This window comes from Cucurbita pepo, chromosome 1, assembly GCF_057944985.1.
Source record: "Cucurbita pepo subsp. pepo isolate OVF chromosome 1, ASM5794498v1, whole genome shotgun sequence".
Lineage (NCBI taxonomy): Eukaryota > Viridiplantae > Streptophyta > Magnoliopsida > Cucurbitales > Cucurbitaceae > Cucurbita > Cucurbita pepo.
In genome coordinates, this window is record NC_141798.1 from 11,002,496 (window position 1) to 11,024,824 (window position 22,329).

General features: G+C 35.3%; 2 protein-coding genes across 7 annotated transcripts; one reads left to right on the forward strand and one right to left on the reverse strand.

Moving 5' to 3' along the window:
• Nucleotides 1-643: 643 nt before the first annotated feature.
• On the forward strand, nt 644-4,847 carry LOC111792938 (protein FAR1-RELATED SEQUENCE 11). 3 transcript variants are annotated; one of them, XM_023674573.2, is made up of 4 exons: nt 644-787; nt 1,586-2,602; nt 2,845-3,288; nt 4,057-4,847. In XM_023674573.2, exons 2-4 carry the CDS (start codon nt 1,622-1,624, stop codon nt 4,660-4,662), a joined length of 2,031 nt encoding a protein of 676 aa, XP_023530341.1. In that variant the 5' UTR covers nt 644-787; nt 1,586-1,621; the 3' UTR covers nt 4,663-4,847. The 3 variants fall into 3 exon arrangements, with proteins under 3 accessions (XP_023530341.1, XP_086982059.1, XP_023530349.1); XM_087125933.1 differs by having other exon boundaries at nt 660-787; nt 1,582-2,602; XM_023674581.2 differs by lacking the exon at nt 644-787 and having other exon boundaries at nt 894-2,602.
• Nucleotides 4,848-12,246: 7,399 nt separating this feature from the next.
• Nucleotides 12,247-20,890, reverse strand: LOC111792802 (Beta-glucosidase, GBA2 type family protein). 4 transcript variants are annotated; one of them, XM_023674392.2, is made up of 20 exons: nt 20,728-20,890; nt 19,859-19,937; nt 19,073-19,183; nt 18,621-18,677; nt 18,449-18,519; nt 17,695-17,794; nt 17,442-17,512; nt 17,228-17,328; nt 17,035-17,138; nt 16,872-16,925; nt 16,650-16,705; nt 16,461-16,499; nt 16,192-16,336; nt 15,320-15,501; nt 15,172-15,239; nt 14,392-14,464; nt 14,262-14,323; nt 13,253-14,180; nt 12,853-13,143; nt 12,247-12,731 (listed from the first exon to the last, which is right to left on the reverse strand). In XM_023674392.2, exons 2-20 carry the CDS (start codon nt 19,931-19,933, stop codon nt 12,461-12,463), a joined length of 2,859 nt encoding a protein of 952 aa, XP_023530160.2. In that variant the 5' UTR covers nt 19,934-19,937; nt 20,728-20,890; the 3' UTR covers nt 12,247-12,460. The 4 variants fall into 4 exon arrangements, with proteins under 4 accessions (XP_023530160.2, XP_086983791.1, XP_023530166.2 ...); XM_087127665.1 differs by lacking the exon at nt 20,728-20,890 and adding an exon at nt 20,383-20,688; XM_023674398.2 differs by lacking the exon at nt 20,728-20,890 and adding an exon at nt 20,040-20,345.
• Nucleotides 20,891-22,329: the final 1,439 nt, after the last annotated feature.

Below are 22,329 nucleotides of genomic sequence, written 5' to 3' on the forward strand. Positions count from 1 at the left end.
CAGGGTCAACTCGAAAATTTTGTCCCATGAACTTGAGACTCGAACTGAATCTATTGGGGTTCAGAAAATTAATCCAACCCAACACGAAATGCCAATCCAACCCAACCCAATCTCTATAATTCAAGTTGGGTCAGTTTGGTTTGTCGGGTTGAATGTACATTCCTGTCACTCCCATATAAGTTTTAAAGTAGACTCCTATCTTTTCAATAGTCTCAGAGGAACATAGTTTATGGTTGGATCATAATCAAATTGTTCACTAGAGGATCAATGATACTTAAATTATTAGATATAGTTATAGGGGTAAAATAGACTTTTGATCTAATTGTTGAAATATTTAAATAAATGTTTTATATAGTTGATATTATTAAATATAAAAAAAAAATTGGAGTTTGAGATGAATGTTTAATATATTAGATATATTCAACGTAAAAGGAATAAAAATACATATTTATTATTTAATACAATATACTTATATAAAATTTGAATGAGTATATTGTATGATATTTAAATATTATTTAAATAATATATATTTGAATATATTAAATATTGTTTTATATTAAAAAATGGCATTTAAAAAAAAAAAAAAAAAAAAAAAAAAGCCGTCGAAACGGGGCGTTTTGGGCCCAATACTGCGTGGAAGAGGGAAAGAGAAATGGTAGAGAATAGGCGTTGGATAAGAAAGTGCGCAGGAAGTATATATTGGCTCCGATCTCCTCCCTGCGCAATTTAGGGCTCTGCTCCTTTCACTTTCACATCTTCATGGCGCCATCTACACCTTTAAAACGCGGTAAAAACATCCTCTCTCTCTCTCTCTCTCTCTCTCTCTCTCTATATATATATATATATCTATATCTATATATATATATATATATCTCAGTTTGTTCCTACTCCAGATTGATAAACATGAAATTGAGGGAACCTAACCTATGTGCCTGTTTGATTATTTAGATAATAGACACCTGCCCCAATTGCTAATTGTTCTTGTTCTTGTTCTTGTTCTTGTTCTTGTTCTTATTATCAAACGTAGACGTGTAGGCCTTCTTCTTATGTGTTTTGCTTGAAACTTTGTGCCAATTTGGGATTATGATCTGTGCAGTCGAAGGTTTTAGTTCATTTGGTCAATTCTGGCTCTAACTTCAATATGATGTGATAACAGTGTTGTAAGGAAAATAAACTTCGTTTTGAAAATCATTACCAAGTATGTGCACTATATTTCAGCTTTCAGCTTTGTTTGATTACATTCTTGTTTCTTGTTTTCAATTTTTAGAAACATAAGCATTCATAATGACGGTTTTATTTCTCATTCCTCATTTCTAAGAATCGTTTTTAAAATGTGTATTTTCAGAACAACGAAATCAAGTTTTTAATTTTTGTTCCGGCATTTTTTAATCATTTTTTAAAAGAACAGGAACAAGAAGTGAATTGGAATGTTTGTACTTGTAAGCTGTAAATTTTGATTTGTAATGGTTTTATTGCTTCCTGAGAATGAAAGGGTAAGAATTGCTTTGGATTTTTAAGGAGTGCTGAATCTTTTGAACTTGCCCCATTCTCATTCTCATTTGTTGATTTCTAAATGCAAAGCCAGGTCTTAAGTTGAACTTGAGGAGTTAAATGAGATATTATGATGTCTGAAGAGACTGGACCATTGTTGGTGGTATATGATGATCCTTCTGACCAACAGTCCCCGTCTTTAGAAGAAACCGGCAGCACGGATGAGTCACCTGATGAAACCAGGATGTCCCTGGATTTAAGTAATGATGCAACTCCGTATATAGGGCAAAGGTTTCCTACTCATGACTCTGCTTATGAGTTTTATAGTGAATTTGCAAAGAGATGTGGCTTCTCAATCCGAAGACATCGAACAGAGGGAAAAGATGGGATTGGGAAAGGCCTTACGAGGCGCTATTTTGTTTGTCATCGTGCTGGGAACACTCCTATGAAAACACCTAACGAAAATAAGCCTCAAAGAAATAGAAAATCCTCTCGTTGTGGATGTCAAGCATATATGAGGATAAGCAAGACAATGGAACTAGGACCAGCAGAGTGGCGCGTCACTGGTTTTGCAAACCACCATAATCATGAACTATTAGAACCAAACCAAGTTCGTTTTCTTCCAGCATATCGAACTATTTCTGAGATGGACAAGGCTCGAATTCTTATGTATGCCAAATCAGGAATTTCTGTGCAGCAAATGATGAGGCTCATGGAGCTCGAGAAGGGTTTGGAGCCAGGATATTTGCCTTTCACTGAGAAGGATGTAAGAAATCTACTTCAATCATTTAGAAAATTAGAGCATGAAGAAGAGAGCATTGACTTATTGCGGATGTGCCAAAACATTAAGGAGAAAGATCCAAACTTCATATTCGAGTTTATGATCGACTCAAACAACAGGTTAGAGAACATTGCCTGGTCATATGCATCATCCATTCAGGCGTATGAGATATTTGGTGATGCAGTGGTCTTCGATACCACACATCGATGGACTGCATTTGACATGCCACTTGGGATATGGGTTGGAATTAATAACTATGGCATGCCTTGTCTCTTAAGTTGTGTACTTCTTCGGGAGGAGAATTTGAGATCATTTACATGGGCTTTGAAGGTACTACAGTTTAAATATTATTTCTTTGTCATTCAGTATATCACATTGAGAATTATAATATTACCGATCCTTGTGTTCAACTCTAGAAAATAAAACAAGCATTCTTAGTATCCATGCCACTGCAGTTTTTAATTTCGGAATTTCCCTTCATTCATTATGGCTCAGGGATGGACATGACATCTATTTGAATAGTTCATAACTTTCAACTTACTTATTTGTTTGTTTCTCGTGTGCTATGGAAGGCATTTATGGGGTTCATGAACGGGAAGGCTCCGCAGACAATATTAACCGACCAGAACCTGTGTCTCAAAGATGCAATAGCCATGGAACTCCCAACTACTAAGCATGCACTTTGTATTTGGATGATTGTGGCAAAGTTTCCATCATGGTTTAATGCTGTTCTTGGAGAACGTTACAATGAATGGAAAAGGGAATTCTATCGACTATATAATCTGGAGTCAATTGAGGATTTTGAAATAGGGTGGAGGGATATGGTGTATTCCTTTGGTCTGCATACAAATAGTCCCATAGCCAACTTGTACAGTACGCGTTTTCTTTGGGCGTTACCGTTCTTGAGAAGCCATTTCTTTGCTGGAATGGAAACTATTGACCAATCAAAAACAATTAATGCTTTTATTCAGCGATTTTTGAGTGCACAAACTCGACCTAGGCAGTTTATTGAACAGGTATGCTGATTTATCTTACTGTTTCCGTTTATCCAGTGCAGTTTTTGAATCCATAACTGCTTGTTTGCTACTTCATCAAGTCTCTTTCATCTCCTCTCTGTGATTAAAATATAGGGTCAATTTAGCCTATATGGATTGATGTAAGCACAATGCAGGAATTGTTGTTGATGTTGGTTTTTAGTGCTATTGAATCTTCTTGTCATATCACAGAATTTGATGATTACTTTCATCTATTATGAACAGATATTGAATCTATCCTTGGGTGTGCTAGATATACCGAGTCTCGAAATACTAATTTGGTGTGTGGTTCTTTCAAACACGTGAGAATCATAGGAGAAATTTCAAGTAGAAATTTCGTTTTCTTACATAACTATTTTTCTTTGTTGCTTATTAATTAAATGCATTCCTATCATGTTGAGATCATGTTCGTAACGGTTTCCTAATTGATGGAAAAGTGATGTGTTACTATATGTATAATATGATTGATCTTCTGCTTGGAGTATAAATCAGTCTAGAATAGGTGGTATTACACATACATTCATTAGAAAAATAACAGAACAAAAGAAATACAAAGGGTGAGGGTCACACAAAAACAAGGGTAGAAGCAAGCACATGGGCACGGTAGCCAAAACAAGTGAAACTCTCCTGTTTTTGATTGCTTGGCGTCGTGGAATTCATGTATATTTCACATGCCCTTGATTTGGATGGTTTTTCATTTGTGTTTGGCTCGTGCTGCTGATAGTTTTCGATAAAATCATGCATATTCAGGTAGCTGATGCTGTGGATTTCAAAGATCAACAAACAATGCAACAAAATCTTCAAAATATCAGCCTCAAAACAGGGGCCCCAATGGAATCCCACGCTGCCACAATCCTCACTCCTTTTGCCTTCTCAAAGCTTCAAGAACAACTCGTATTGGCAGCCCATTACGCATCGTTTCAAATGGATGATGGCTTTCTCGTGAGGCATCATACGAAAGCTGATGGAGGTCGAAAGGTATATTGGGTTCCTCCTGAAGGTATCATAAGTTGCAGCTGCCGTCAGTTTGAGTTCTCAGGAATACTCTGCCGCCATGCTCTTCGAGTCCTATCGACCGTAAACTGTTTCCAGATACCCGAAAGCTATCTTCCCGTACGATGGAGAAGGATAAGCATGCCATCGGCAAAGCTCCTTCAAAGTACTACAAATGATCATGGTGAAAGGACTCAGTTGTTGCAGAGCATGGTGACAACTCTTGTTACTGAATCTGCAAAGTCCCGGGAGAGGCTTGATTTTGCAACCAAGCAGGTATCTGTCCTCCTATCCCGTGTGCGGGAACATTCGACATCGTTACCCGATTCGAGAGATGTTTCTAGCATACACAGGAACTTGTAACATTATGTTGTAAACTAAAAGTAGGAAGGAGAGTTGAAGGAAACATTGTATTCTGCATAGAGTGAGGGCGAGGGATGAATTTAAAGGGACATGAGCTTAGTTTCATGTGCCATTACTGTTCTAATGTTCTAATTAAGTAATGTAAAACATTTAATGTAAGAAGCTTACTCTCCTCTACGCATTTCCTTCTGCTGTTCTAATTCGTTTGTATCTCCTCTACGCATTTCTGGTCATTGAAGATTAACTTTTTGTCATCAAAATCTACCTTTCATTATTTTCTTTCTTCTTCTTCTTTTTTTTTTTTTTTTTTTTTTTTTGTTTACTTTTTTTATTATAATATTTAAAGAAAAGAAGAGATATGTTTGATAATCTTCAAATGAAATTGATTTATTATGCTTTTATTTTTTTAATACAAAAAAAAAAATGAAAATCTAATAGACAAAATTGAAAATCTTAATTAAATCTATTCAACTCTAAATAAGCTTTAATAAAATAATAATTGTTTAAATTTTAGATTAGAAGTTATCTAATTCATACAAAAATTGAACTAAAAAAACAATAGATGGTATTAAACAAAATCATAATAATAATAAAAAAGTGATTGTTGGGTTGAGGACTATCCACCAAGTATTTATCGGGATATGGAGGTTACGGTGAAGCCAGCCTCACGCAGTTTCCTCCACTCTAAGGGCAGCTATATCCATCATGGGCCTTCGCCCATGGACAATGGCCAAACTCCCTACTTGAAATGGACAAGCCAAGTATCCACTCCATGGACCCTACTCAATGGTTGAGCCAACCTCCATCCACTTTAATGCCCCTTTTGAGTTATAAGCTCCCATTACCAAACTTGGCAATGGTAAGTGGCACAAGCTACATTATAAAGACCATATCTAATATCAAATCTAGCAAGGTGGGATTCCTCTACAAATGAAAATAAGCCCTTAATCTCACTTCACCAAACAATTTTTGAGTTTCACACTAATTAGAGGTTTGTGTATATGCTATTTAAAGTTTTTTAGTTTTTAAAAATTAAGTCTATAAATAAGTATTTTTATTTTGTACATATGTTTTAAAAAACTAATTGAAAATTAAAATAGGTCATGAAAGAAGGTAAGGGTTGAGGAGACTTGCATCGATGTCATTGGCTAAAAGTCAACAACGTCATGGAGGGATTGAGGGCTAAAAGTCATTGAAAATTTAGAACCATTTCCAGTTAGGAACTCAATAACCAAACCCAAAAACACGATGGCTTCCAAAATTCTCCTTCATTTCTAAATGAAAAGAGGTAATCTTTCTTCCTTTGGAGTGATAAGGAGTATAGTTACAGGTTTGTAGAAGGAATCGAGTAAAGATAAGGCTTGGAAGGGCCTAATAGATGTAAAGTTGCATGTACTACCTTTTCCCCTTTAATTTCTCCCTATATAGTGCACTAAAATTAACTGAGGTTTGAAATTTTTCTTGAAGAAAGTGTCATGATCTCCTATGATAGAATTTTGCATGCTTAGTGTCTCGAACCACTATCTGTGAATTTTGTTTATAAAACTTTGTGAAACGTAATTGGACTTGGAACATGTTTGAATCAAACCAAATTGTTAAATAAGATTTTTTTTGAAGTACGCTAAGTTCATGAAAAGTACCTATAATGAAAATATGCATGCCTAGAATGTATCATTGATTTTATCTTATTGAATATATGTGTTGTACATAAGATTTGCAAGTCTATAACCTTTACTATGATTTAGAAGATATTAAGTGAATAATTTTGCTGATGATATATGACAGAAAACTCTAGGATCATGATTAGGGTTAAATGAGCTTGAATGTCGTCATGTTCCTTAGATTGAAACTTGTTCAGTAGAACTCAACTAGATAACTCAAGAATGAGCCCGTAACTCTAAGATAGAATTTAGGACTAGGGCATATTCAAATGTTAATTTAAACATGATGAGATGAATTAGTCATCAAAATACCCTAAGCAAATAAGCTAGGACAAAAGTAAAAAAGAATGATTCAAATGTACTATAGGATTCATCGCAAAAATCCATATGAGTTGATGTGTTAAGATGATTCGAGTGAAGATGTACCCTAATTAGAGCCGCCTCGATTGAGCCAGTCACAAGAAATTCATGGGAATTAGCTTAGGTGAACACCACAACTTCGAAAAAAGTTAGAACTCCTGAGGGGCTCGCATAAAAGTCAGATAAGTAGGTGTGCATTGACAAGCAATTAGATCCAGATGAATTATGAGCCATCGACTCCGAGAGTCAGCATGGACTTGGTAGGGTAAGAACTAGAGAACCCAAGAGATAGAGAAATTAAAAACATTTAGAAGCTTGGATAGGCTAAAGTACCTTATGGTTCCCTTGATATAGTCTCCGATGTTGTATGTAGTATTTAGCTACTAGGATTGAGATTCAGTTAAAGTCTACCGGCAGGTTACTTAGCATATTTTTATACTCATTCTTGCTACACTTTGTTTTTACAGATCGAGCAAGAACCTGGAGATTGATGTCGGGAGCATACTAGAGTTATGCAACTATAGGGGAACAGAATTACACCTAATGTTATTTGTATAATATAAACCCTTTAAGTTATTGCTTAAACATAATTCTCAGATATGATAATCACATCATGTTCAAGATTACACTAATAATTTTGGATTTTTCATATAATAAATAATATTATATGCTAAATAAAATAATCAAAATAATTAATTAATGATAAGGTTTTAGGGTATAAATTTTAACCAATGCAACCCATCAATCTCGAGTAAAAAATTATATTTCTAAATTTATTTTAAATTTTTTTTTTATTAATATTTCTTTTATTCATTAGAAAATTAATACATTTGGAGCGTTATACATGACCTATCTTAGATCTGGGCTATCTAACTCAACCCTAACCAACATATGGAGGAACTAATCACCCAGTCAAATACGTTGGTGATCATTCGTAAAAAATCATGGATCATCTGTAATGATCAAAATTATAATTTGAGTTTTTATATAGAATCAAGTATTTAAAACTAAGGTCCAAATTGTCTGATGACTTGGAATACCTCTATGGTTTTTTTTGGTGGACACGACACACATCTCATGCATACTTTTATGACATAACAATTTATGACATAACAATCACACCTTCATTAGCAATATACACGCAAACATATCCAACAATTTTAGAAAATAAAAGCATTATTCCTTAGCTCAAAACAACCTACAATCACTCAAACTATTGTATTGTTGAAATATGGAGAACCGGCTTGCTATCCTTCCAACGACAGGAGAGGGAGGTTACGCTGTTCTGTGAAGCCAGCGCTATCCGTGGGCCTTCACCCATGAACAACAGCCCAACTCCCACCTTAAAATAGACAGGCCAAATATTCACTCCATGGACTCTACCCAATGGATTGATTGAGCCAACCTCCATCCACTTTAATGCCCCATTTGATTTATAAGCTCGCATTACCAAGCTCGGCAATGGTTGGTGGCACAATCTACATTATAAAGACCACATCTAATATCAAATCTAGCAATGTGGGATTCCTCTATAGCTGAAAATCAGATCCTTAATCTCACCTCACCAAACAATTTTTGAGGTCTCAATTTTATTCAAGTATTTTTTAGTTTCCAACACTGAATAGAAGTTTGTGTATAAGCTATTTAAATTTTTTATCTTTTGAAAATTAAGTCTATAAATACAGCCACATCCAAATATTTTTATTTTTATTTTGTACTTGTGTTTTAAAAACCCAATTGAAAACTAAAAAATAAAAAAAATAAAAAAAATTGTTTTTTAATGGCTAAGAATTCACAAATGATTTGTAAATAAATGTAAAATTGGTCTATGAGAATCTCGAAACAAATTTTGGGAGTTTTGATATCAAAAGTTTAAAGAATAAAAGTCATGAAGGAATTGAGGGTTGAGGAGACTTACATCTGGCCAATTAAAGAAAGACACTTTTAGGTAAATTTTTTTGTCTAGAAGATTTAAGAACAAACTCTGTCCCCACACTAAATGTCATTGGCTAAGGTTTAATCCTACAACTTAGTGATACTCAATGTCATTGGCTAAGGTTTAATCCTACAACTTAGTGATACTCAATGTCATTGGCTAAGGTTTAATCCTACAACTTAGTGATACTCAATGTCATTGGCTAAGGTTTAATCCTACAACTTAGTGATAAGGCAACAACATCATCGAGGGATTGAGGGCTAAAAGCCCTTGAAACTCTAAAACCATTTCGAGTTATAAACTTAATAATCAAACCCAAAAACACGATTGCTCTCAAAATTCTCCTTCATTTCTAAATGAAAGGAGGTAATATTTCTTCCTTTGGAGTCATAAGGAGTATACTTACAGGTTTGTAGAAGAAATTGAGGAAAGATAATGCTTGGAAGGGCCTGATCGGTGTAAAGTTGCCGGACCAGTTTCCTTATTTTGATTCAAGTTAGGACTTCTCAAAGAAATCTGTTGACATTCAAGTCCCAAACGTATAAACATCAAGGTCTCCCATGATAGATTTTTGCATGTTTAAGGCCTCGAACCACTATCTATGAACTTCTTTTAGTCTATAAGACCTTGTGAAATGTAATTGGACTCTAAGCATGTTTTAGGCAAACCAAGTCGTTAAATAAATTTTTTTTTAAGTATGCTAAGTTCATGATAAGTCCCTGTAATGAAAATATGCATACCTAGAATGTATCATTGGTTTTATGGCCCATTTGTTTGCTGGATTAACTCGATAAAGAGAGTATGGTCGTTATGTATGTTCTCAACGTACCAATCTTATTGAATAGATGTCTTTACTATTATATAGAAGATATTAAGTGAACAATTTTGTTGATGATATATATAAGCAAACTCTAGGATCATGATTAGGGCTAAATGAGCTTGAATGTACGTCATGTTTCATAGATTGGAACTCGTTCAATAAAACTGAACTAGATAACTCAGGAATGAGTCCCGTACAGTGAGATAGAATTTAGGAATAGGGCAAATTCAATGTTAACTTGAACACGATGAGAAGAATTAGTCATCAAAATCCCCTAGATGAAGAAGCTAGATACCGCATAACAATAGTAAAAAATGATTCAAGTGTACTCTATGATTCATTACAGAAATCCTCATGGGTTGATGTACTAAGATGAACTGAGTGAGGATGTATCCCAAATAGAGCCGCCTCGACTGAGACAGTCACAATAAATTCATGGGAATTAACTTAGGTGAACACCACAACTTCTGAAAAGTTAGAACTCTTGAGGGGCTCACACAAAACTCAGATAAGTAGGCGTGCATTCACAAGCAACATGATGAGGTATCACACACCAGTTGCGCCTCAATTGCACCAGACCAAGATGAACTATGAGCCATAGATTTCGAGAGTCAACAAGGACCCGACAGGGTAAGAACTAGGGAACTCAAGGGAACTCAAGAGGTAGAGAAATTAAAAAAATTTATAAGCTTTGAATAGGCTAAAGTACCTTATGGTTCCCTTGATATCGTCTACAATGTATGTATGTAGTATTTAGCTAATAGGATTGAGATTCAATTAGAGTCTACATGCACGTTATTAGTATATTTTTATATTCATTTTTGCTATACCTTCCATTCATTCGTTGTTCATGTCTTCGTACTTCGAGTTTCTATATTGAACACCAAACTATTTTGTCTACTTTGTATTGTATGTATATTCATCTATTATCCTGAACAACCATGTTCGTAACTTTGTTCAACTCAAGACTTAACAGCTTGTTCTTTTCAACCTATCCCATCACATGGGATATGCACGCTCGATCATCATCGAATAAAAGTAATTACCCACAGATGACTATAGACTCACAACATGTGTTTTTCAAGTATGACTCAACCTTTTTGTTGAGCCATCGGTCTGAGGATGAAAAATTGTAGTGCATTTTTACCATGCATATGGTGCAAACTTGTTATAACATTCGATATAACTCAAGAATCTCTACTCAACACTATCTCGTAAGATAGTAAGTTTGCCATGAGATTTAATTGTCAAACAAACAACCTACTATCACTCAAACTGTGCATAAGTTTAGCTATCTCTAGGGTCTTGTCATAACATTCACCACGAACCATCCTATTTTTGCACCGAAATACTCAAGGGTTGCAATAAATCAATATCTTTAGGATGACAACCTAGAAACTTGACCTATCTCACTTAGGTATTTAACAAATCCCGAATCTTTCTATTAGACATCAATAACTTGATGCAAGTTTTTGGGCAAAAGTTTGAATTTCAATTCAAGAGTTAGAGATAAATATGCGAGAAGCTTAATGACTAAAACCTGTAACCCTGTCCTTGATGACTGGGTTACAGGTTTGATGAAGAAACCAACTTTGAAGTATAAGTCGCACACATCTCCTCCTTGCCGTAGGTAGGAAATGATGACATGGTCGATTCAATTTTCTTGAACTACATTCATTTTTTATTCAATTTGATCCTCTTTTTTATTGGTTCTTACAAAATTAACCATGGTTCTGAAAACCTTGTTCAATAAGAAACCTCCACGAGATAATTTGAGGAATTTTGAGTTTTCAAAGGACACGAATCGAGCTTTCGAACACGTCTAAACAAACTTTTCTCAAACTTTACTTACAGGAATCACTTAGTTTGACCTTTAAAAAGTGTTAGTTGATACTAAGTGAATAGGAAGAATTTAGGACTTAGAGTCTTTAGAAAAGGACCTTAAATAAACGTTTTACTTGGAATTGACCTATAAAATGGACTCTACTTAGCATAAAACTTTGAAATTAAGCCTTCTAATACATTTAAATTCGGAGTATTTTTAGGGCTTAAACGATCCTTAATGGTAAAAAAGACGAAAATGCCTTCTAATGATCCAAATGAACTTAAAATCTATACTTTTGCTCTAAAAGTATAGCCGGCCAAGTAGGCTAAATCCATGACATGGCACAACTAGGACTACATGCCTAACGTAATGCTTTGATAGCTAAGTTTCACATCATGAAATAAACCTAGCTTAGCCTAGTGACTACTCTAAGTCCTCGAAGACCTCCCACGTTTTGTTTTTGGTATGCCAAGAGTTCACGTTTTCCTCCTGATCAATAGAATGACATGCATGATTTTTCTTCCCGTGTACCAACTATGCGACCTAGAGTGATCTAGCCAAGAGAGCACCTCAACTTTTATACCAATCATGTGACTTAGAGTGGTCTAGCCAAGACAGTGCCTTAGTTTCAAGACTTATGTCTATGTTTTGTGTTGTGTGTAGAAATTAACGTGGGTGTCAGGATAGAACATCCATTTCATAAACCCATTTTGGGGGACGAGGGACCACATGGGTACATAGAATGACACTTAGGCCTAGACTAATCAAGTACTCAAGACCTAGGTTCTTAAGAGTGGACCTTCATGTACGTGCAAGGCTAATAATAAAGGGTTAAGAGTGTGGTAACTTAGTCATTTTGGGTTTTGTTATTAAACCTAATCTTTTTGGGTCCCTTCCTAAACTAAAATGAGCAAATACACACACAAACACCAAAACAAAAAGTTTAGGATCCACGTCAAGCACCATGCCCAAGAATAACAGCTTTCTTCCACCACAGCAATTCAGCATTCAGCATATTCATAGATCCAGAATGTTACTGTCTTTAAGAAGAAATAATCCTTGATCAAACCCAGAAGTTTAAGACCGCTTTTAGAGATTTAGATTCACTCATCTTAAACTCACAGCAGAATGAAGAAGGTACAAGTAATACTTATAGTTTATTATAATATATCGAACCAAAAGTGGATTGACAGAATCTAGAAAAACCTCTTCAGAGTATAATCATAGACCGTTTGTATAACACTTGCAGATGTCCCATCTTCAGGCAACTTCAGAAGGCGGGCAACTTTGGAAAACTTGGCATGGTGCCTTAATATGGCCTCATTGTCAAGTTCTTTCAACTCCTCAATGATGGATATTTTTTCTGAAAGTGCCCATTGCATAGCCCAAATTGCAAGAGGTCGCATGTAACACAGCGCTCGATACCGATCTGTGGTTGTCCAAGCTTCTGGTGTCTGAAAGTTGTATCTAACCACAACCAACAACAAAAAGTTCATAAATATGACAGTTGAAAGTTCATCTGGGATTTGATTGAAAACAGTGTACACAATGGAAGAGGAAAAAGAAAAATATATATGATCTTACTTACCCCAGGCCATCTTCTGACCATGCAGTTTCATAGATCCCTTCCGCTGTTCGAAATGCCATATCAGTCAATTTTTCATGGATCATTGTAGCAGCAACAGCATATGTCACTCCTGACCATATTTCTCTTGACTGCATTGATGAAAAGTCCACTGTTCCATCAGGAAGCATCCCATTTACCGCACCTCGCTTCCCACCCTTCACCTTCATCACATTGTAATTGTATACCTTCTCCATTGCACTCTTGGCCTTCTCTCCATCAACAATGGGAAGAAGACCTGAGGCTCTAGCATACCTTTCACATAAATATTAAGCTTCCATCAGAAGACCATACAGATTTTTATATTAATGCTGAACTTTTTATTATTATTATTATAGAACTTCAAGATAGTTTATAAATGTACCACTGTCCAGCCAACTGATCAGCTTGAATAGATGAACTTGAACTCCCCCCACTGCTGTCATAGTTAAAGTAAGAACCATTCCACAATTTCTCATACGCGCGTTTTGCCTTCTGAAATCTGAACCAAAAATAGTGTTCAGCATCCTTTTCATCAGCTACACGAGCCAGGGCGGAAGCAGCCTGCAAAGCTGCCACCCATAGACCACCACTGTATGCACTAACACCAGTGACGGACCACGTATCATAAGTCTGATCAGGGAAGCCATCATTCTCAATCATCCCATCGCCATCCCGATCAAACTGGTCCATATAAGCTATGGCAAGATAGACAGAGGGCCAGACAGCCTTTGCAAATTTCGTATCTTTTGTGGCAACAACATCCCTATAAATTTGAAGCACAAATTTGGGATTCAAGTCCTTCCACCTGTCCGTATTATATAAGTTATATCCATTTACTTCAAACCACGGGTCATTAACTCCTATATCATGAGGAACGGCTCCAAGAACATTTCTTGCTTCCCATTTCCCATTATCTAGAAGTTGCATCTTGCTGGGATCATGCATCATTACAGCCGCTGCAAAATCTCGTTGAATGCTGAGTTCAAGTTTTGGAAACAGCATTATTATTGCAAAAGACGAGTAAAAATGAACGTCGTAGGTATTCCACATGGTGTATTCAATCCCTTCAAGATAAAGGAACTGGCCAACATTCTCCTCTCCCTTTTGTAGCAGATTTAGTCCAAATGCAGAATTTGATGTGCCTGAATTGCGTAACTCATCAAGTGTTGAAGTCATCCTCCCAAGAATATCATTAGCAGTGTCATTTTCATGGGATGCATCAACTGCACTCTGCAGACCAAATCTGCATTCGTCAAGGCAAAATCCCCTTTCCCCAAAGCTTACTAAACTCTGAATTGGAAGTGACCCATCTATAGAAACATTTTCAAGAAAATGATACAGTTTTAATCAAAATGACAAGAAACAATCTTAAATTTGTAGGTTAGATATACCTGTCCAGATAGTCCCTCCTGCATTTAGATAATAAAGCTCATTAAAGAGAGTCGTGGGATACCTGCAGAAATCGGGAGACGTCAAAATCTGAAGAAATCAATTAACAATAACTGATGTAATTAAGCATACCATTTAGGAAACCTCTTGTCTTCAAGCACAGGTCTTTGCCAAGCATCAATTTGGGACTCCCAGTGACGATGTTCTAAGTCAGATACAGAAACACAGGGTGTTAAGATAACATATTTTCGTGGGAGATGGATCAAGATTAACGTTGTTCCTTCTCATGGGAAATGGATCAAGATGAGGAACATTCAAAATATCATAACCTTATTAATAAATAAATAAATAAAATAAATCTTTATTCAAGGCCCAAACACTCCCCAAGTTTGGTGACCACCAAACATGCAAGACTAAAGCAAGGCTTCAAAGACACAATGCTCTTGACGATTGTAGGGAAAACACTAAAATGTTATTAAAGGTTTCTACGAGAGTTATACAACCTGAACTTCCATGAAAAACAACCGCATCTGCTTCACCTACTTAATTCAATGCATCAACCCTTCAGCTACTTTTTTAATCATACAATACTAACAGCCTCTCAATTACTTCATTAAAGCCCTACTTTCTTGGAAAACCTTTTTCTTGGGAATATCATGCACAAATAAGGGTGGGGATTCAAACCTATGTCACAACCGCATCTGCTTCACCTACTATATCAACTATAATGTACCGGAGCTAATATAAATGTATCTAAGTTGAATTTAGAAGGGAAAAAAATCTAAGCACTACTTAACTTTCAACGCATAATAGAGAGAGAGAGAGAGAGAGAGAGAGAGAGAGAGAGAGAGAGAGAGAGAGAGAGACAAATTGGGGTTCAGACAATCTAATTATGACACAACTAAAACTTACCTAGTATTGCATCACGTGCAATATTGGCAGCAGCATCTCCAAGGTTACTATAGAATTTTGTGTAACGCCTGCATAGAAAATCTTCTTTAACAACGTAAATAATGATTGATTCAGGTTGTATCATTTCTTGTACAATTTTTCCACTGACCTGTGATAAGTTTTTCCTCCAGAGAAGTTCACTTCAGGACAGTCCCAAGACAACGAAAATGTAACAGTACGAACTGCATTAGGTGGAACTGTAACTGAAGCAGCAATAGCCGCACCAATGGATGAACCCACTTCAGTGGGCATTGACATGTCAGGAGAGTTGAGGCGATCAAAGGAACCATGCTATTAGAACAAAAATAGACATATATCAAGCTCCAAAAGGAAAGTACTAATACAAATGACGATTTTAATAAGAATTGCATCATGAACAGTGAAAACATGAAGAAAATAATAACACTAGAAATCTGTAGTGTAGTCTGTAAAGCAGTATATTTTTCCTTTTGTGAGAAACAAGGGAGCAAAAGAGTCTCAATTTTCTTTTCGAAAGAAGAAACAAGACTTTTCAATAATTATTGAAAAATTACAATAAAAGGTCCACCATACCAAGTATTACATAGAGAACAAAGTCACAATGAAGCTTAGAAAATTTCACCTCAATTTATGTGACTACAAAAGGGAGTATAGTTGTTAAACTCTATCTATAAAAACCAAGGAAGAGTTACATGAGATTTTGCTAACTCGAACATTTCTCTCCTATCTTTTCTCTTCTAATCAGAGCAATCAATAGGAAAAATAGCTTCCAATTGAAACCAAACGAGTTCTAAGTAAAACCATTCATTACCTAAGGTGTCCAAGAATTTGAGGTAAGAGTGATGAAGTTCAAAACCGCACACATCTCAGTTACATAAAAGAATATTTCAACAAAATCATTCGCTTCTTAAGATATCCAAATCTCAGAGTCATAAAAGTTGACATGCATTCTAATCTCGAAGCATCATCAGGAAATGATGTAAAATACATCAAGCTAAATACCTCTTTGATCTCAAGCCACATATCCTTGGCCGATATACCCGGGAAGTTACCAGATGTTACAAAACAAGGGCAATTTGAGACATGAATGCCATTACCCTCCTGTGCCGCGATAGCATAAGTCACAGAGGGTAATCCACTTGCTGTCCTGAATGTTTAATAAAGAAGACGATAAGAAACAGAAAATTTATAGCTATTGCACTAATCATACCCTATCCGAATCCCCTTTCTATTTACATTATTTGGAATAAATAACTGAGAAAAGCACTTGCTTGTGATGTAGAAGCACAGCATGCACACCATCCTTTGTCCTAAAAAATTTATAAATATTGTAGGTCAGCTTTGAATTAATTGTAATTCTAATACAAATAAATGAGCAAAATTTTAATTGAAGTAACACTTGCAGTCATAGTTCAGGTAATAAAGAATAAAAATGAGGTTCAGCAGTGTAATTTTCTTACTTTGTTCTCGAATTGACATGGTTACCAGAATATTCAGAAATCCCTCCCACTGAATTCTGAATAGCACGGAAAAAGAAAAATCAAGTCCAAAGAATCTCATGATTCTGGATAAAATCTAGACAAATTCCAAGTAACAATCTAAAAGAATCATAATTAGTTCATGACATAGCATTAGAAAATGAAATTATAGAAATCAAATGGATATTCATGGTGAACACATACTGCCCAGGTGAAAAGCAAACTGACGTCAGCAGCTGATTTTCCACTATTGTGCAGCTGAAGAAAAATAGATCAAGAGACCAATGGTGAACTTAAATTCATAAGACAAACCAACAACAGCAAAAAATAAAATAAAATAAATGTGAATACAGAAATGCAGTTCTACCGTGAAAGTAAAAACCGAGACAGGGTAACTGCTCTCCTTGTAATTATGGGGAATAATAGGTGAAATTTGACGGCAAACTATTTTAAGTTCTGGATCCGGTTCACCTGCAGTGGAGGAAAAGGGTGAAAAATGACATACATTTTATAAATGATGATGAACTTAAGAAGCATAAAATGTAGAATTAAAAAAATACCATCGTATATTGTCCAAGCTCGTGGATACAAAGCATGATATGTAGACCTATGACCCTTCAAAGTCCAGTCCCAAGACCCAATTCCTGATAATTCAACATCCCTGATGGTGTATATGATAATGAGAGGGCAAATAAACATCTACTTTTGAATTATGCCATTCAACAATCTCCAAATGCAGATAAACTTGACATCATAAAAAAGTTCAGTAACTACCTCTCGGTTTGAGGGTTCTGTGCACATAGTACAGTAGAATACTTCTTCCCGTTCGGTCGTGAAACAAAAACCTATTGCAGTACTCGTAATTAGATTATTATTAATAATTGAATTGACTAACTTTTTGGTAACTAATGAATCCAAAAGGATGAAAATGAACACACAGGACGTGTGATACAACACATTAAAAAGCCTCTCGACACAGAAAGAAAGAAACAAAGAAAGGCATCTAATTGGGATTCAATGAACTCACGGAAAACTGATTTGCTAAAATTGTCTTATCTTCACATTTTCTAGGGAATAGTTGCCATCGTTGAAATTCACCTCGGTAACTTCTTCCAATGCTTCCTGATCTAAACATTTGGATTGTTAAATAACAAAAGAACAAAGAATAAGAATAGCTACATATAATTATTCTCAGGTCAATTTCAATGGACCAAAAGCTTACATAATTGACAACTTCAGTATAAAACAAGCATAAGTAATAGCCAAATATCGGTGCAGATCCACGTGGAAGGGAAGATTACAAGTAAAGATACATATTTCATAAAAGAGGTCATCAACATAAAATTCAGACAAGCTACATGCAAAGATCAATGTGAAATCTGTACACTTCCTGTAAATATTCAAAATTCTTTCTACTTCTTAAAATTTTAATTTAGATGTAAATAAAAACATATTGGGGGCTTAAATTTCTTATTGTTCTTGATTCAATCTGAACAGTCAATACTTGCTTCTATCACCTGTAACTTTGCATATCCTATATATATCGAAGGTCCTAAGCATTATTCAATCTGGCTAAACAAATATAAAGAATCTTTTCCATGTTCTTAATGCAGATTTTAAACTTGACTTTGGAAGAGTATTTAAATCTTCAAATATTAAAAGCATGCAATTATGAAAAGGAGGATAGGTGAATGAAAAATGCAGATATCAAGTAAAGAAATTGTCCTGTACATGTTATACTAAATTTGGAGAGGGAAAAATATAAAGATAGAAAGACTTACCCAATACCACCTAGAGGTATTCCATGAGTATCAGTTATTTGGCGTCTGATAAAAGGATTTATCATAGCCCCCTGAAATGCAGACAAGAAGAGGTAGTCAATAATTTCTAGATCTATTTACTTGCAAACCTAAGAATCAAACTGGACTGGCCATACTACAATAAAATTACTACCCTTCCTTTCACAGATTCTTCTCGTATATGGCGGACTAGCCTAAGTCCTACAGGAGCCTGGAAAAGAAAAGGAGTGAGTAATATTTCATACAGAACACAGTCATCATGGCTGATAGTTCAAACCATGAGTTTAAACTGCATCCTTTTGATGATTTGAGTACCAGTAATGCATAGAAACATTGATTTTATAAAAATAGGCAAGCATGTGATCTTATTTTCACATTATAATATCTATTAAAGAAGATCAATAATATCTATAAAAGAAGACCAATCCTAGATGGAAGTATAAATCCGTCAAATTCTGATATTATAGAAACAAAATAATGAATACCAAGCTTTTTTAACTGCTTGGACACCAAGAAACACTGAACCATTCAGCCATGACATATATGCTCACAAAGTTATAAGGTATAATAGAGATCTTAAAAGAAATCATCTGAAATTCAAAATACCAGATGAACTATCTCTTTCAGATGCAACCTGAACTGCCGAAGTGAAACTCCCTCACTGTTTAGTTTTCGTTGCCAGGTGAGTGATGGGGGTTGCCCTGGATCAATGCTAGGCTATGCGTATTGAGGAAAGTTAGTCAGTCTATATATATATAAGCATCAATAGAAATAGGCATTCTATGGGAACTAATATTACTAGAAGCATCCCTTGTCAAATACAGATATTTCTTCACACTGTAATCCTTCACAAGGTTCACAAGGAAGGAATTAGCACACAAAGATGTACTTTTAAGGGAAGCAATATGCCAAGAGAATGACTGCACAGAGCCCAGGGACACACCTAGGCATTCCTTTTAAAATAGTAGCCATTAATTTATCAGTTCAGTATCTGCTTTTTCTGCATAGACAAAACGGCGCCATTTCCCCCTCGAAATATGTGAGAATCCTTTAACAGAGGAGGAAATGAGAAAGTAGATACTGTCTGATTCAAAAAAAAAGTATATGTATATATTACTATCTGTACTCTGCAATAAATATGCATTTATTGGGCTAAAAGATGGCACAAGTCTTGAAAGTTTACGTTTTAATCGCAAAATAATTGACATACCCCTCCTAGATAATTACTCAAGCTTCAAAAAGCGTTCCTATGAGTAGATTAGATGAACGGACAGTAAGGCAGAGCCTGTTCCCTTTTATAGATTATTATGCGCAAGTTAAAGCAATTTGAATATCGTGGAAAATGGGTTTGATCATCTTTAACATTCAAATAAGAAGGAATGCACTATTTACCTTTTCAGTTGCAGAGTTATGGAGATCCTCATCTTGCTCAACAGAGCCATTTTCCAACTTCATGCCTTCTGACATGTTTCTGTCAATATGAGGATTAAAGAATACAGCGATAAGTGAAGCTCTATCCATAAAGCCTACAATAATAATCTAAGAGATAGGCCACAACAAGAACTGCAATTACCCTAAATCCAAACGTTATTCTTATTTTGTTCTGCATAACAATTAAAATTGGCAGAGCCAGAACACGATCGCGCACACACAAAGTGATAGAGATTTTCAGTTTAATGAGCAAATAGGAAATTAAAATTTATTTTCTCTTGATTCGAATTAAAAAGCCAAACAGACAAGAATCTATAAGCCAGAAGAGAAACGGACCAACTTCAATCCAAACATAGAGGACATAATAAATCCAGTACAGACATCCGCCCCCACACAAGTACACGTAGATGCATCATAGGTAATACAAAGCACGGAATTCGAGCAATAAAAACGAAGTAACAAAAGAACAAGAAGAATATATCAACCTCGAATTCACAATATATCCCCTCCTAGACAGTACATGTTTTAACGCTCATGCATGCCTATAAGCAAATGCATTGGTCAATTGCAACACAAAGCAGGGGAATCGAAGAAGTTCAATAAAAAAACCAATAAAGTCAACCTCGAAATTGCATTGTATCGGGAAAGAAAAAAATGATCGGAGCGAAAAGCGATTGAAAAAAACGATGAACTAGAATTAGAGGATAAAAAGCAGGGGAATCAAGGAAGACGAAAACACAAACAAGTTGAATCTAAGAAGCACAAAGACGAAAATCATCCAAAAACATGATGAATGGAGTGAAAGGGGAAACGAAGGAAGAGATACGTACGTGATAAGGATGATGAGGAAAAGGAAGCGGAATTGAAGAAGCAGGGAATACTGGAAAGGAGCTCCAATGGCGGAAAAGGAAAAGCGATACGGAATTGCATATGAATCCGATCTGTCTGTGTCTGTCTCTCGTCATGAACGCGTACAAGTGTCGTTTACCAATTCTTACAAATAATATTATCTCATCTTCTTCAAACCTGAGATTTATTAACTGCTTTTTATTACCTGTGGACGCACGTACGGGTAACTAACTCGTTCTCTTTCTTTTTCCTCAAATTATTTCTTTAAATATTATATTAATCAAAATATTCCATACTTTACCCAATATTTTCTTTCATTTTTTAAATAAATTCCAAATTATCCTTAAAAAATTTTAAAACTTTTTTTTTTAACTTGCAGGCCAATTAAATTTATTTTAAATAACCAAATTTTTAGAGCCAACACTAACTAACGAAATTAAATATTAAAACACCATTAACACTCTTTAAAACAAATATCTCAAAGTTTGAAAAGAAATTAAAAGGGGACATATTAAAGTAAATAAAACAAAATAATTTAGAAATACGATCAAAACATGAGAATAGTCTTCCTTACCGCCTTTGTCCACCCTTGTTTTTACTTGAAAAATATTTTGTAAATGTTGAATGCTCGATATGTAACCACTTGCTCGGATTAGATATGCATATATACAATAAAAATATAAAAAGAAAATCGAGGGGTTAAAATTGTTGGGGAGGGGAGGGGAGGGGGACGAGGTAGGACAACCAACATGTACCTCCTATCGAACCTGCCAACACTGATCAATTAGCTTGTGACCAAGCTTAAAACATGACCAATTAGCATGTGGTCTTGAAAACTGAAACCTTGACTAGCTTGTAACTAATAACCAGGATGTGAGACAACCAATCTATGTCTTTGTCGGTATAATTAATTCATACACTCGGTAAGTAATTGCCACAACTGTCTTTCACAGCATTATGTCATTCAATACATACACGAAGTCTCATAATCAAATTTTACCAATACATTTTGTTGGGTTTTATGTCCAAAAACTCATAGTTTATAAATAAAAACATATTTTATTTTCAATAAAGTTATTATTGATGTTTATTCAGTAAAAATTGATATTGAATAAAGTGAATTTTATGATTATTATTAATCTAAATCCAATAAAATAAGAACACTCTGACTATAGTATGATTACTTGAACTATATGTAGAGACATAAGAGTGGATCAAGTTCAAGTATATAGTCAAAATGATCTATAGTACAAGGATAAGGCTAAGTATCCTGGGGACACTATGGATGCGGCCCACTTTTGTATATGATATAAACAATGTGATTATTAAATTGTACATGCGGAGACATGTGAGTGGGGGTGTCCTATGCAATGAGTATTGCATAAGATCGGACCATGAAGAAAATCACTCTCACTTTATAATGTCGTTTACTATTGAGACTGATTTTTTCACTCGATGACCTAGGTAACTCGACCTTAATCCTGAGCTAACTATGAACTCCTGTTTATTCATAATTATCCTTAGATTTGCATGGTTGAGAGTGGCCCGAGTTTGCCGACTCAATAAGCCTCCCATTTCAAGGG

What these genes read in the sequence shown, in the direction of transcription:
- LOC111792938 (XM_023674573.2), top strand. Translation starts at nt 1,622, where the DNA reads ATGATGTCTGAAGAGACTGGACCATTGTTGGTGGTATATGATGATCCT. An exon ending in CATTTACATGGGCTTTGAAG is followed by an intron (nt 2,603 to 2,844) that starts GTACTACAGTTT and finishes GTGCTATGGAAG; the next exon opens with GCATTTATGGGGTTCATGAA. An exon ending in CTAGGCAGTTTATTGAACAG is followed by an intron (nt 3,289 to 4,056) that starts GTATGCTGATTT and finishes ATGCATATTCAG; the next exon opens with GTAGCTGATGCTGTGGATTT.
- LOC111792802 (XM_023674392.2), bottom strand. Translation starts at nt 19,933, where the DNA reads ATGTCAGAAGGCATGAAGTTGGAAAATGGCTCTGTTGAGCAAGATGAG. An exon ending in ATAACTCTGCAACTGAAAAG is followed by an intron (nt 19,184 to 19,858) that starts GTAAATAGTGCA and finishes CAATACGCATAG; the next exon opens with CCTAGCATTGATCCAGGGCA. An exon ending in GGAGGAAAAACTTATCACAG is followed by an intron (nt 15,240 to 15,319) that starts GTCAGTGGAAAA and finishes TTTTCTATGCAG; the next exon opens with GCGTTACACAAAATTCTATA.